Genomic DNA, 14,617 nt, shown 5'->3' with positions numbered 1-14,617 from the left:
ATATCGCGATTCGCTATCTTGCTTACGACATAGAGATGTCACCGGTGACCTGAGGACATGGTATGCTTGGTCGAGTCCCTCGAGGGTATATCATCAAATCAGACTCATCTTGTAACGAAGGTGTTGACTTAACCGAGCATCATGGTTGGTCGAGTCCCTCGAGGCCATGGTGATTCGGAGGCCGAACAGGACGGGAATCACAAGGAGTTGTGATCGGTAAGAGTTGTCTACCTTTTAGGCTTAGTGTGATTGGTCGAGTCCCTCGAGGTTACACTAAGACGCTGATTGGATCCTGATCCCCACTAGAAGTCTGCCGGAGACTTCCGTTTTACGTGCTGAGGGTGTCGCGTGACTCGATAGTAAAATAGTGGGAGTATATTAAGATAGAAGTCCATATCTTGATAGTTTATTTCTTGCAAAATCTGCATGTTATTCATTTTTGCTACATCTTTATTTTCAGAAAATGTCGCTTTCAAATCCCTTACGTGGCATACTTGATGTCAACCGCCTCACTGGTCCAAATTATACGGATTGGCTCCGTAACTTGAGAATTGTTCTCACAGCGGAGAAAATCGTGTACGTCCTTGATACAGTGATGCCTACGCCCGAAGAAGGGGCAAGCGAGGATGAGATCGCTCGTTACGTGAAGTACATTGATGACTCCACTCTTGCTCAGTGCTATATGTTGGGCTCTATGACTCCAGAGTTGCAAAGACAACATGAAAAGATGGATGCCAGATCCATTCTCCTACATGTCCGTAAATTGTTTGAGGAACAGGGAAGGACTCAACGATATGAGATATCCAAGAGCCTTTTCCGCGCTAGGATGACTGAGGGGACACCGGTTCAGAACCATGTCCTAAAGATGATTGAGTGGATAGAGAAACTCACAGGTCTAGGAATGGTCCTAGAGGATAACTTGTGTGTGGACATTGTGCTTCAGTCCCTACCAGATTCCTTTTCACAGTTCATAATGAATTTTAATATGAACAAGCTTGAGGTGACTCTCCCAGAGCTCCTCAATATGTTGAGGGAGGCAGAGAGTACTATTAAGAAAGAGAAGCCAGTTCTCTACACTGGTGAGACCAGAAAGAAAAGGAAAGCAGAAAGGTCCCTTAAGAAGGGAAAGGGCAAGGGCAAACAAGGTAAAGCAAAGGTTGCTAAGAAAGACCCAACAAAGGACAAAGGCCAGTGCTTCCACTGTGGTAAAGATGGGCACTGGAAGAGAAACTGCAAAGAGTACCTTGCAGAAAGGGCGAAACAAAAGCTTGATGAAGCTTCAGGTACATTCATGATCAGTCTCCATTTTGTCAGACTCTTATGATAACACATGGGTATTAGATACCGGTAGTGCTTATCATATATGCAATTCGTTGCAGGTTCTGGCAAGGCCTAGGAGACTAGAGAGAGGCGAGATGGACCTAAAGATGGGTAATGGAGCAAAAGTTGCTGTATTAGCTGTTGGCGAGGTCGCTCTACATCTGCCTAGTGGAGCTTTTATTGCATTAGATGCATGTTATTTTGTTCCTTCTATTATCAAAAACATTATTTCCATTTCATGTTTAACAGTTAGTGGATATAAATTTGTTTTTGAGAACAATGGTTGTTCGATATTATTAGATGATAAGATCATCACGAAAGGAACATTGCATAATGGTTTATTTATGTTAGACACCACTCCACATATCATGAATGTAAATGTGTCTAAGAGGAAACGAGATGAGGTGAACAATGCATACCTGTGGCATTGTAGGCTAGGTCACATCCATGGAAGAAGGATTCAAAAGTTGCTAAATGATGGATATCTAGATCCATTCGACTATGTGTCATATGCAACTTGTGAGCCTTGCATTCGTGGAAAACTGACCAACTCTCCATTTAGTGGAACTGGAGAGAGAGCCACTGAGTTGTTGGAACTCATACATAGTGATGTATGTGGACCCATGTCAACTCATGCCATTGGAGGTTACTCCTACTTCATTACATTTACTGATGATTTCTCAAGGTATGGATATGTGTACTTAATGAAGTACAAGTCCGAGGCCTTTGAGAAATTCAGAGAGTATAAGAATGAGGTGGAGAACCAGACTGGAAAGAGTATCAAAACTCTTCGATCAGATCGAGGAGGTGAGTACTTAAGTACAGAGTTTACTCACTTTCTCAAGGACCATGGGATATTATCCCAATGGACACCTCCTTATACACCTCAGCTCAATGGTGTCTCTGAAAGGAGAAATCGTACATTATTAGATATGGTACGGTCCATGATGAGTTTCGCTGACCTACCCATCTCATTCTGGGGATATGCCCTAGAAACCGCAGCTTACCTTCTGAACAGAGTTCCAACTAAGTCGGTAGTGTCTACACCATATGAGATATGGAAAGGGAAGAAGCCTGATCTTAAAGTTGTTAAGATTTGGGGCTGTTCTGCCCATGTTAAAAGACACAACCCCGATAAGTTAGAATCAAGGACAGAGCGATGCAAATTTGTGGGATACCCCAAGGAAACTTGTGGGTATTATTTCTATCATCTCGAGGACCAAAAGGTCTTTGTAGCTAAGAGAGCAGTGTTCCTTGAGAAGGAACACATTCTTGGCGGAGACAGTGGGAGAATGATAGAGTTGAGCGAAGTTAGGGAACCAAGCTCAAGCACCACTCTACAGCCCGAGTCTGTTCAGGTACCTAATACACAAGTATCAACTTTACGCAGGTCTGATAGAGTATCCCATCCTCCTGAGAGATATGTGGGACATATTAGAGCAGAGGATGTAGAGGATATTGATCCTCAGACCTACGAGGAGGCTATTATGAGTATAGACTCCGGGAAGTGGAAAGAAGCCATGAATTCTGAGATGGATTCTATGTACTCCAATAAGGTTTGGAACCTAGTTGATGCACCCGAAGGTATTGTACCCATCGGTTGCAAGTGGATCTTTAAGAAAAAGATCGGAGTAGATGGAAAGGTAGAGACCTATAAAGCAAGGCTAGTGGCAAAAGGGTATCGTCAAAGACAAGGTGTTGACTACGACGAAACCTTCTCACCCGTAGCAATGCTAAAATCCATCAGAATTCTATTGGCTATTACAGCACACTATGATTATGAGATCTGGCAGATGGATGTGAAAACTGCATTCCTCAATGGGAACCTCGAGGAGGAGGTGTATATGATGCAACCTGAGGGATTCGTGTCCAAGAACTGCCCAGATAAGGTGTGTAGGTTGCTTAGATCCATTTATGGACTAAAGCAAGCTTCCCGAAGTTGGAACATAAGATTTGATGAGGCAATCAGATCTTATGACTTCGTTAAGAACGAAGATGAGCCTTGTGTATACAGAAAGGTAAGAGGGAGCGCTATTAGCTTTTTGGTGTTATATGTGGATGACATCCTCATCATTGGGAATGACATAGGAATGCTATCCACAGTAAAGGCTTGGTTATCTAGACACTTCTCCATAAAGGACTTAGGGGAAGCATCTTATATCTTGGGGATTAGAATCTATAGAGATAGATCCAAGAGGATGCTTGGCTTGTCCCAGTCCAGGTACATAGTAACCATTGTCAAAAGGTTTGGCATGGAAAATTCCAAAGGGCAAACATGAATATGATACCTTATGCTTCAGCAATAGGGTCTATCATGTATGCCATGCTATGTACTAGGCCTGATATAGCGCATGCTCTGAGTGTCACGAGCAGGTATCAGGCGGATCCAGGCTTGGAGCACTGGAAAGCAGTAAAGTGTATCCTTAAGTACTTGAGAAGGACTAAGGATCTTTTACTAGTATATGGAGGCAATAGCCTTAAGGTTGAAGGCTACACTGACTCAAGTTTTCAGTCTGATGTCGATGATAGCAAGTCGAATTCAGGATATGTGTTTACCTTGAATGGAGGAGCAGTGTGCTGGAAGAGTTCCAAGCAAGATACCACTGCTGACTCGACCACAGAGGCGGAGTACATTGCTGCATCAGATGCAGCAAAGGAGGGAGTCTGGGTGAAGAAGTTCATCACAGATTTGGGAGTCGATACAGATAGCGACAAGTCGACTTCCTTATATTGCGACAACTATGGGGTGATTACTCAAATAAGGGAACCCGGGTCTTATCAGAAGTGTTCTGAGGAGGTTCCAGCTTATAAGAGAGATCGTGACCCGAGGAGATGTAGCAGTGGAAAGAGTTCCATCCGAAGATAACATTGCAGATCCACTGACAAAGCCGTTGTCTCAGATTGTCTTTGAGCGTCACAGGGGTCTGATGGGGATCAGACACATAGGTGATTGGCTTTAGGTCAAGTGGGAGATTGCTAGTCATAGGTGCCCAGCAAGCCAATCACGTGAGTGATGGCACGTGTGACTTGATACAGAATCTTTTTGCTTATTATATTATGGCGTATATCACTTTATAACTATTGCATAAATGCATATATATTGTGATGTCCTTGGATTTGTGCAATGGGAATCGGATCGTGATGAGATCACGATAATGAGATCGATTCACCTTTAAATACATATCCTAAATAATCCCGGTCATAGGTTACTCGAGAGGGACATCGTGATAACCGGATAGACTGGTGTGCTGTATACCCGTCCATATGATGGATGCAGCTGGTCTCATAGCTGCTCGTGTAGGGACACTAGGGATACAGTACAGGTGCTCATTGGAGAATGAGTTCACTGATTGATCCGCTTACGGAATGCTGGATGGTTGATGATGCCTTATTGTCAGACAGCGATTCCATAGTCCTAGTGGTGTATCTGGTCCTTAGACTTGAGACACCAAGGATGTCCTGTATGAGTGCTCCACTCTTTGATACCAGACTTATAGGTTTGACTGTTCTCAGATCTAGTACAGCTGGTCATTGGGAGTGGTAGTCGACCTTACGAGGGCTATTGAGTGTCGACAGAGGATCATCCACTCTCGGCGTCATGAGAGGAATATCCTATGTGTTCTTGCTCAGACAAATCCCTGGCCAGGGTCATTCGGGTTGAGAGAGAAAGAGTTCTCCGGGAGAATCCGATTAGAGCGAGACTCGAGTAGAAACCGTATGGGTCTGACAGCACCATGCTCGATATACGGTCTCTGGGATATTAGATGGATGAGGGACTATAGGTACATGGTAACTGAGGACAGACAGGTCCAATGGATTGGATTCCCCTGTATCGTCTGGGGACTACGGCGTAGTGGCCTAGTACTTCCGTAGTCGATGAGTCGAGTGAATTATTACAGAGATAATAATTCACTAAGTTAGAAGGAGTTCTGACAGGTATGACTCACGGCCAGCTCGATATTGGGCCTAGAGGGTCACACACATATGGTAGGCATTGCGATGAGTAGAGGTTCGGATATGAGATATCCGACGGAGCCCTTGTCTTATTGGATGCAGATCCAATACCCACTAGGGAAAGGACCCATTAGGGTTTTGACACGGGATCTCTATAAATAGGAGGGATTCACAGCCTCATAGGCTAGAGTCTTTGCTTGCCCTTCCTATTCTCCTCTCCCTCTCCACCTCAGAGTAGGCCTGGAGTTTTGAGGAGCGTCGTCGCAACCCTGCTGTGTGGATCACCGCTAGAGAGGAGGACGCTTGACCTCCTTCACCCTCTCCTAAGGATCTGCAAGGAAACAGGGATATACGATCTCCCTAGGTAACACAATCTCTATACGCAGTTTTGTGTTTTGCGGATTTTTGCGCACCAATCTTCGCACGACGACGAACATCTTTTTGGGAATCGGGGATTTTTTGTTTTCTTGTTCTTCCGCTGCGCATATGATGTCGCCCCCCAATGATTTCCCAACAGATTGGACCCTCGCTCTCTTGTTTAGCGACACGGCGGTTAAGTAGCAACGCCTGGACTCCCAGGAGTTCCCCGCTACTTCTCCGACCCCATCGTGGGTCGGGAACTTGATGGTTTGGTAGTAAGTTGAGATGACGGCTCGGATCTTGTTGAGGGTTGGCCGTCCGAGGATGGCGTTGTATGCCGTGGGGAGGTCGACCACTAGAAAGGAGGTCATCACCGTCTTTGTCCTCGGGAAAACTCCCAAAGTTAGGGGCAGGGTGATAACCCCTAGTGACGAGATTGAGGCGCCGGTGAACCCCGTGAGCGTTGAGCATACCGGCTTCATGTTCTCCTTTACCAGGCCGAGCTTTTGGAAGGCGTCCCAATAAAGTATATCGGCCGAGCTTCCAGTGTCGACCATGATCCTTCTTACTTGCGCGTTGGCGATTCTGGCTGATATCACCAACGCGTCATCATGTTCGGCTGGCACGGGTCTCCCGGTCGGGAAGGTGACTTCGGGGCCTTTTTCATGTTTGGAAGCTTCGGCTCGGGAGGCCCTGGCGTAGGCCTTTCCGCCCGCCATTGAGTTCCCTCCGGACGTTGGCCCACCGGTTATGACATCTATGTGCCACTCGATGGGTCCCTCCGGGCGTGGCGAGAGCTCCTTATCTGGCCGGAGGTATGAGCCGAGGTGCCCTCGGCGGATGAGCTCCTCAATTTGCCTTTTTAATTCTTGACACTCCTCGGTGTCGTGACCGGGCTGTCGGTGGAAACGACAGTATTTAGAGCGGTCCGCGAGTTCGCGCGGGCTATTCATCGGGTGAGGATCTTTGAGAAGGCCTTTCTCCTTGATGTGGAGAAATATTTCGGTCCGGGAGGAGTTCAGGCCTGGGGGAGGGGACCTGGGTACCGCATCGTCGAGTCCGCCAGCCCTACGCCGGGAGGTAGCGGGCTGTTGCTGCCGGGGCTGCTCTGGCTTAACCCTCTTGCGCTCGTCGTGCCTTCCGACCATCCATGCTTCAGCAGCGACGAACTGGTTTGCGCGCTATAACATTTCGGGTACCGAAGTGGGGGGTCGCTCCACCAGAGACCAAAAGAATCGGGTAGGCCGCAGGCCCATCATGAATACCTGCATCATCAAAGAGGGGTGAGCATCAGTCAACCTGCGAATTTGTATGGTGAAGCGGTCCACGAAGTGAGAAAGGGGCTCGTCCTCCCTCTAGTTGAGCCCGAGGAGCATTGCCACCGACGGCCTCGGCTTGGCGTGAGCCAGAAAGTTAAGTTCGAAATCCTTGGCCAACTGGTCGAAAGAGGCGATGGACGCGGTCTTCAGATTGCTGTACCACGCCCGGGCTGGGCCTCGCAGGGTTGTCGGGAAAGCCCTGCACATCAGGGCGTCGGACGTCCCATACAGTGCCATCTGGGCGCGGAAAGCGGCTACGTGGTCAGCCGGGTCGGTGGCGCCATCGTAGGCGTCTAACGAAGGGAGCCGAAAATGCGGCGGGATCGCTTGCTCTTGAATCTCGGGGGTGAAAGGGGACCCCTGGTGTTGCTCGGCCCCCGGGTCTCCCCTGGTCCGGCGAACCTCACGCTGCACCTCGTCCAGTCGGCGACCTACGAGGCGTAGCTGGGCCCACAGGCCCTCCGCCGAGTCTGAAAGCGGGGCCACGGCCGTCGGGTGCGTCGCTGGATCCTCCGCTCCTCGGCTCCCGGGTTGGGTCGATTGGCTCGGAGGCGAAGCGGGAGACTCAGGAAGCAGTGCGGGGTTTTGGGCGGCGGACCGTTGCCGTGGTGGAGGCAGGGTTGAGTGTGAAGACGTCGGAGGAGAGACCAGCGGGATGATGGTCTGCATCACTCCCATAAGAGCCCGGACCTGGTGTGTGAGGTCGTAGAAGGCTTCAGGCGGCACGGGGGACGAGCCACCGGGATTGGCGATGGGCGGCGACAGACCAGGGTTGTTGAACAATCGCCAATAGCGCTCCGAGATCGCAGCGGGGCGCTCGTCCCGAACCCCCTCCTGTTGGGGATGCTCTTCCGTTGCATCGGTCGTGTGCGACCTGACGGTTGGGGGTTCGTCGGAGTGAGCCTGTTGATCGCTTGACATTCGGACCGGCCCTCCTTCTAGCGCCATTATGTTAGGGTAAACACCTTTTTCTTAGCCGTGACCCGGGGGGTCGTCTCGGCTCGTTCGGGGGTCCGAATGGCGGGGATCTCCCTGGGGCGTTGCTCGTCTCTGCCAAGGCGGTCGAGCGCGGCCTCGGACTCGGGGCGACGCTGCGACTTCCTCCGGGCGGGGATTATGCGTGTCCGGACGGGGGCCTTGGCTCGGTACCTGCACAAAGGTCGGGTCGGGATGCTCCACCCGACCCCTCCGACGATCAAGTTAGAGAGTGACGTGGAGGTCGTTTTCCTTCCAGGAGCCAGAGTCCCCTTCTCCTTCTGGCTCGGGGGTGTTTATAGCGGGACTCGGCATTACCGGGCGCGCCATCCCGTCAGTCGGGGCCGTACCTCTGATAGCGTCCGACATCGCCGAGGATGTTGCGTAGGGGACTGGGGAATCGCAGGGTATGGGCGAGCTTCAACCGCTACCTACTTCTGTCTCGTCCTACTGTGCTGGGTCAACTGAGGGGGCTGTGGGCTCAGCGAGGCTGACGTCCGGACGCAGACCGTCACCCTCATTGCTCTTCCTGGGGCACCGCGCCTGTCCACATGCGGGGACGTTGCCAGGAGTGGGGTCTGCCATTTTTTGCCATATCAGCAACCATAGTGACATATGTGAAGGATCTTGAATTTGAAGAAACATATAAATTAGACATTATAATGATAAATAAATTATAGCTTTGCAAGTATATATATTTAGAAGCCTTAAAAAATTTGAATAATATTAGCCATAGTAAAGAACTATATAAATTATAAAACACATATATATGAAAAAAAAAAAAGATATTAATTTTATCATAATCAAACAACATTCTTGCCTCTATGCTCGCAGAATAATCATAGGATGTTGAAGTCACTAAATTTCCTGAAGCCACATCAAAGAAGAAATCATTAGTAATTTTTTCTTGCACGAGGAATATCCTCCTTTCAGGCTAAATCATACTTCACATCTCTTTTGCATCTTAATTAATTGATGTGTAAAGAATTACTCATCTTATTGCATCAATGTGACATATTATATTACATCAATCAAAGTTCATGACATACCTGTAAATGTTGCAGCAGATGAAAACAAAAGGAAGAAATTGAGCAAGGAAACCTTCATCCTTCTTCACACCTATGAAAATGACTATTTAGTTAAAGGTGGAGGAGGAGACAAATGTAGGAATTAAAAGAATAAAATAAAAGAAAACACAAGATCCTGCTTTATATAATTGTTAGGGGGTATGTAAGTTGGATCTGCCAAGTTTAGTAGTAGTCAAATTCCCATGATATAGAAAAAGAAAAGTTACTTACAAACAATGCAACTGTTATTGTTATTGTTGTTATTATTATTATTATTATTTAGTTACAAATGTTTAATAATATGGAACAAAGACATGTTAGTGCATTATTTACATTTCTTTAGTAGATGAAATAGATGAGGGGCATACCTAATCCAGAGTTTGGGAGAGAAAATATACACAACTTACTATTATTATTATAATTCTCATGAATATATTATTTTTTGTTTTGGCAATATGGATAATAATCACCATATAGTATTCATTAATTTTATGTAGAATTTTGTTTTGAAAAATAATTACTATATATATATATATATATATATATGTGCTAAGTTTGGAATAACTTATTTATCTGATAAATTTTGATATAGCATATATATCATTTCAAAATTTGAAATCCTTTATATACATTGTTGACATTAACATCCATTAAACAAGAAAAACAAAAACAAAAGAAAGTATCCATCTAAAGACCTAATAACTATTCAGAAAGTTTGTTAATTTAGATTAAATAAGCATATAGAAATATAAAATGTCATAATATTTTAAATATTGTAATGGGTTTTAATTAAAATATACAAATTAGAGTTGCAATTAACAAATAGTTAACACTGCATAAACATACCTCAAATTTAGATCGAAAAATATGAAAATTACTGCCTTTATAGGAATATATATGTACTTATATTATAATTTTCCCATTAGGACATCAATAAAGTTTAAAATGGCAGTTGAATAATAGCTTTGATGTGCTACAAATAATTAATACATCTCCCTTAAACTTTTTCGTAGGTTTTTAATGTTTTCTACCTACCATTTATGTCTTCTTATAAACTATTATTTGAATTGTCATCTCACATTTCTGCAGTATTTTCTTAGAATAAAAAGACTTTTATCGTGTACGAGCCAATATGCGATTATTGGTTTTATTAGGTTGAGATGAATATAAGCTAATCAAATGTAATTATTATTATTATGACATACGATCACGATGATGCTATTTTGGCAATCAATTTGTGGTGAAGATTAATCACCATATAAAATTCAAAAATTTTTAGTATAATTTTCTAGATTAATAACTGAATGGGAATTTTGTTACGAAAGATTTTTTTTCTTTCAAGAAAACTCAAAATTGAGCTCTTTTATGCTTGCAATAAATAGAAATTAACTTGAATATCAAAGAGTTCTTGTTAGATGCACCACAATAGAGTTTTTTAGAATATCAAATTTAAATGAGATATGAGTTACAATATATGAGTATTTTTATTCGAGTAAATTCTCTCCTAATCAGCAACGACTTTCTTTTTCTTATCGAAGTGTGACACTAGTCGACAACATAATAAATCGGATTGACAATCGAGATGGGCTATATTAGATTCTATTAGTACAATATCGTGTATGCAATTGATATTTTGATCTATGGATTTCATATTTGATGAGTCTCAAGTGGTGCAAATGTAGTCTTAGGACATTATATTATACTTTTCTAAAGACTTTCTATGTGTTTGGATCAATTATCTGTAACCGATTAGTGTCACATCCAATTTATATAATATTTTCGGGACTTATTAATATCATATGAAAGTCATATCAAAACTTTAGCTGACATGAAAAATGGACTGTGGCCCGATGCTTTATTTGGACAATGTAGTAGTACTGTGTGCACTCTATGAAGCTGGATGAATGAGAGGATCTGTTAGGCAAGAGTCAAGTCTTTATCATATTTAATAGCTAATAGCATTAACGTTTTAAGATTCGTAGGATTAGATTTGGAATCCTCTATCATGTTATTATCACTTCAATGTTATTGATTGGGGAGTCGATATGGTTTGATTCTATCCCGAAGGAGGTGTAAGCTTATCCTGATAATCCATGTGGCAACCATGGGAGATGGTTCAAGTAATGAAAGATTCGACTGACAAAATCTTACGATATTGCTTGTTCGCGTGAGGTGAATTTTGCATGAGACTGTGGTGATTTGAGCTCCATTGGGGTTCATGATAAGCTGAGGTGTGCCTTGGCTTCGTTGGGAATCTTGCACAAGCGGTTAACATCGAAGGAGTTCGTGACTCGACCCTTCCGATAATAAAATCAATTTTTGATGGGAGTGAGAGTAGTAGGATTCTTCTGTCTTAGTCTCTTGTTAATGCTCTAGGGATCAACTTTTATCATTGGGCAAACGACAGAGGGATGGTGGTGGCTAGTTAGGATACGCCCGTACATCGTTCAGGGGCTTATTTATATAGGTGGCCTGCTAGTACGGGTGTATCTTAAGTGCAAGACAACCGGAAATGCATTGTTTCTTAGTGTTGGAGCCAATTTGAGATATGATACAAATTACCTATGCCAGGCGACTAAAAAAAAAAAAAAAAGGAGGAAATGAGCTTTGCTTTAAGGGGTTAATGTTCCCTACGACCAACTCGTGCAGACTTACCTGAGAGGGAAGGAGAGACATGTGGGTTCTTCTACTCACGTCATCATCCACGTGGTGACGAGTTATTAGGTTAACTAGTAAATCAATAAACCTGTGTCATTATTTTTTCTATTAAATATAAAATTTATAAGATAAAAATATGAACCTGCATCATAATCAAGGTAAATGAATCGGTATACTATCATCATACTAATATTTTAGATATAAATTATATAATTTTTTTAAGTTATCTCTAAACTTGTTAAATAAGTTGAGGTTTATGAAACTAAATCATGGAAAATTTGTGTCTAAAATTTGTCTTTTGAAACTAAGACTTTATTTTAATACTTGAAGCAAAGTTAGAATTCCACCTTCGTCATTTATCATTTGTAATAATAATTATTATAGAAGAACAAGACCTACTGAAATCTGCCTTTGTGATTGCCAGATTCAGTTGCTTATATCATAACCCTGAGGACATTGTTGTTCTGTGAAGCTGAATCCACCGTCAAGCTCAGCATTGATGATGAGTTGCTTGAAGAGTGGTTTATCGTTATCTCGTACTCCCCATGGAAGAGCTCGGCCCTGAGCAGACCATCAGCATCAGTTGTTGCAGTCACATTATCAGATCTCCACTGAATTATCAGCTTTTCAACCACATCCCCGGTCGGCAGGTTTTTGAAGTTGTTGTCTGTCAAGCACATTCTCCAGCATCCCTGTGGATGCCATGCTCCCCACATCACAATCCCCTGCACGGCTGGATGCGAGTATGCCTCCCTCAGTATGTCCTCCAAATACTTCGTCTGCATGTTCACTTCAGATGTTAGATCATGGACTCAAGGAGAAGATGTCAATGGCAGAACAGTTCTGTACCTGGTTTGAGTGAGCAACGTCCACTTCTGTGAGCCAGATGGGAACATTGGCTCCTGCAAGCTTATCGAGAGCAGATCTCATGTAAGATATGTCAGGCGTGCCGAAGTGGCCCTCAAGCCCGATCGCCATCCGCGAAAGATTTCCAAAGGACTGGATCTGCCGCAGCTTCTGGAGGTACTTTTCTGGAGTTACGTTCCCGTCTACGGGCACCTCCAGTGTGTTGAAGTCGTTGAGGAACATGAGCGCGTGGGGGTCGAGCTGGTGCGCCTGCTGGTAGAAGACGGACGACGCGTTCTGGCCGAGCTGGCTTTCGAAGTAGGAGAAGTGGACGTTCTCGTTGACGACGTCCCAAGCGATGACCTTACCTCGGTATCTCGGCATCACGGAGTTGAACCTCCTGTTCACTGCTTCCCCAAGTTGCTGTGTGGGGAGCGACTTTACCCAGCTCTGCACGTCTTGAGGGTCGTTCCAGACCACGTTGTGGCCTCTGACGGCGATGCCGTGCTGCTTCGCGAACGCGACCATGGCGTCCGCGTCGGTGTACGTCTCCTTGCCCTGCTCCCGCTCGTTCGCGTACCACTTCATCTCGTTCTCGAAGGTGGTGACGGTGAAGCGGGAGGTGAACCAGCTCTGGTATGCCTTGTTCTCGAGGATGGTGTTGGCGATGGCGCAACCCAAGGGGAAGCCGGACCTCTTCTGCTTAATCGTGACTGATGCACCGGGCAGCGCATGGCCATTGGCATCCACGGCTTGGACTGCAACAGTCTTCTTGCGGACCTGCACGCAGTTAACTTCTTGTTTCATTGTGGCTTTCGCTCGAACAGATTCGACGTGCACACCGGAAACTCGGTCAGATCTCTTACCTTGTTGATACTCTCCTCTTGGTGAGCTCGCCATTGATCCTCGGTGAACGGTTGCAGCGACACACTGTCCACCCATATCTCCACGCTCGTGTTGTTGCTCTGCAGCCACCAGACATTTAGACGGAAGAAATTAAACCGTGGAAAGCGAGCTGAAGAGTGCCGTCGAACTCACCTCGAAGTAGAATTCAGCTGGGCCAAAGGATTTGGCAGTCAGGCCACCTTTGAGCATCGACCAACACCCCGACCGGGCTTCAACCGCTCCGACGTGGACGAAGCCATCCTTAGCCGTCTTGAAGATGGCCGTGACGGTGGTGTTTCCTTGGTCGACCTGCAACCAGGCTGAAACAAGACGAGGAACGTCATCGCCGAGCAGTAACATAAGCGGTGCTTGCAGGCATCGACATGGCAGTACCTGAGAAGGTGTAGAGTATCCCCCGCTGCAGATAGACCTTCTGAGACACGCTTTGATGTGACAAGCGTCTACGCTCAGTAGCCAAGAACCTGTTACCTGTGTCGGATGTCCTCTCGGCTATCTGGCCATAGCCGAATACCGACCATCCTTTGAGGCCATCGTTGAATTCTGGATTGCGGACGATGCCACCACCATATTGAGGCCTCGGGGGCTCTACTAAGCACTGTAGGAAGAAGAAGAGATATCAGGATTCCCATGGTCGTGAGGGTCATCATCATCAGGCACTATGCCTTGTTCATAGACAGGACGATTAAGTGATAAGAATAAATTTGCCTTAAATGAGAGAGAAAATAATAAAACGCTGAGTAATCTATAGAGAAAGAGTGTTAACATTCTCATTAATTACAAGAGAACTAAGTATTAAATATTAGACATTATATATTAGATTTGAATTTGAAGGAACATATATATTAGACATTATAATGCTAAATAAATTATAGCTTTGCAAGTATAAATATTTAGAAGCCTTAAAAAAAAGGAATAATATTAGCCATAGTGAACAACTATATAAATTACAAAACATATATATGAAAAAATAATATATTAATTTCATCAGAATCAAACAACATTCTTGCCTCTAAGCTCGCAGAATAATCATAAGATATTGAAGTCACCAAATTTCCTGAAACCACATCAAAGAATAAGCCATTAGCAATTTATCCTGGCAACAAAAGAAAAGAAAATATTATATCTTACAAGAAGAGCACTAAACATTAGCAATTTCACATGTCGTTCTCATCTTAATCAATTGATGTGTAAAAGAATTGCTCATCTTATTAC

At 44.7% G+C, this 14,617-nt stretch overlaps 1 protein-coding gene across 1 annotated transcript; it reads right to left on the bottom strand.

Annotated features, from left to right (window-relative positions):
- Positions 1-12,087: 12,087 nt before the first annotated feature.
- LOC135642568 (endo-1,4-beta-xylanase 5-like) lies at positions 12,088-14,453 on the bottom strand. Its single transcript, XM_065161704.1, has 6 exons — positions 14,413-14,453; positions 13,778-14,000; positions 13,538-13,704; positions 13,366-13,464; positions 12,503-13,279; positions 12,088-12,432 (listed from the first exon to the last, which is right to left on the bottom strand). The coding sequence occupies exons 3-6, from the start codon at positions 13,592-13,594 to the stop codon at positions 12,088-12,090; spliced, it is 1,278 nt and encodes a 425-aa protein (XP_065017776.1). The 5' UTR covers positions 13,595-13,704; positions 13,778-14,000; positions 14,413-14,453.
- Positions 14,454-14,617: the final 164 nt, after the last annotated feature.

Source organism: Musa acuminata, chromosome BXJ1-1 (genome assembly GCF_036884655.1).
Source record: "Musa acuminata AAA Group cultivar baxijiao chromosome BXJ1-1, Cavendish_Baxijiao_AAA, whole genome shotgun sequence".
Taxonomy (NCBI): domain Eukaryota; kingdom Viridiplantae; phylum Streptophyta; class Magnoliopsida; order Zingiberales; family Musaceae; genus Musa; species Musa acuminata.
The sequence above is the reverse complement of the archived record's forward strand: the minus strand, read 5'-3'. Positions and strand labels throughout refer to the sequence as shown.

Excerpts from the sequence above, each read along its gene's own strand:
- LOC135642568 (XM_065161704.1), bottom strand. The coding sequence starts at position 13,594 with ATGCTCAAAGGTGGCCTGACTGCCAAATCCTTTGGCCCAGCTGAATTC. Across the intron at positions 13,465-13,537 it reads CAGCTGAATTCTACTTCGAG|AGCAACAACACGAGCGTGGA; the intron begins GTGAGTTCGACG and ends TGGTGGCTGCAG. Across the intron at positions 12,433-12,502 it reads ACGTTGCTCACTCAAACCAG|ACGAAGTATTTGGAGGACAT; the intron begins GTACAGAACTGT and ends GTGAACATGCAG.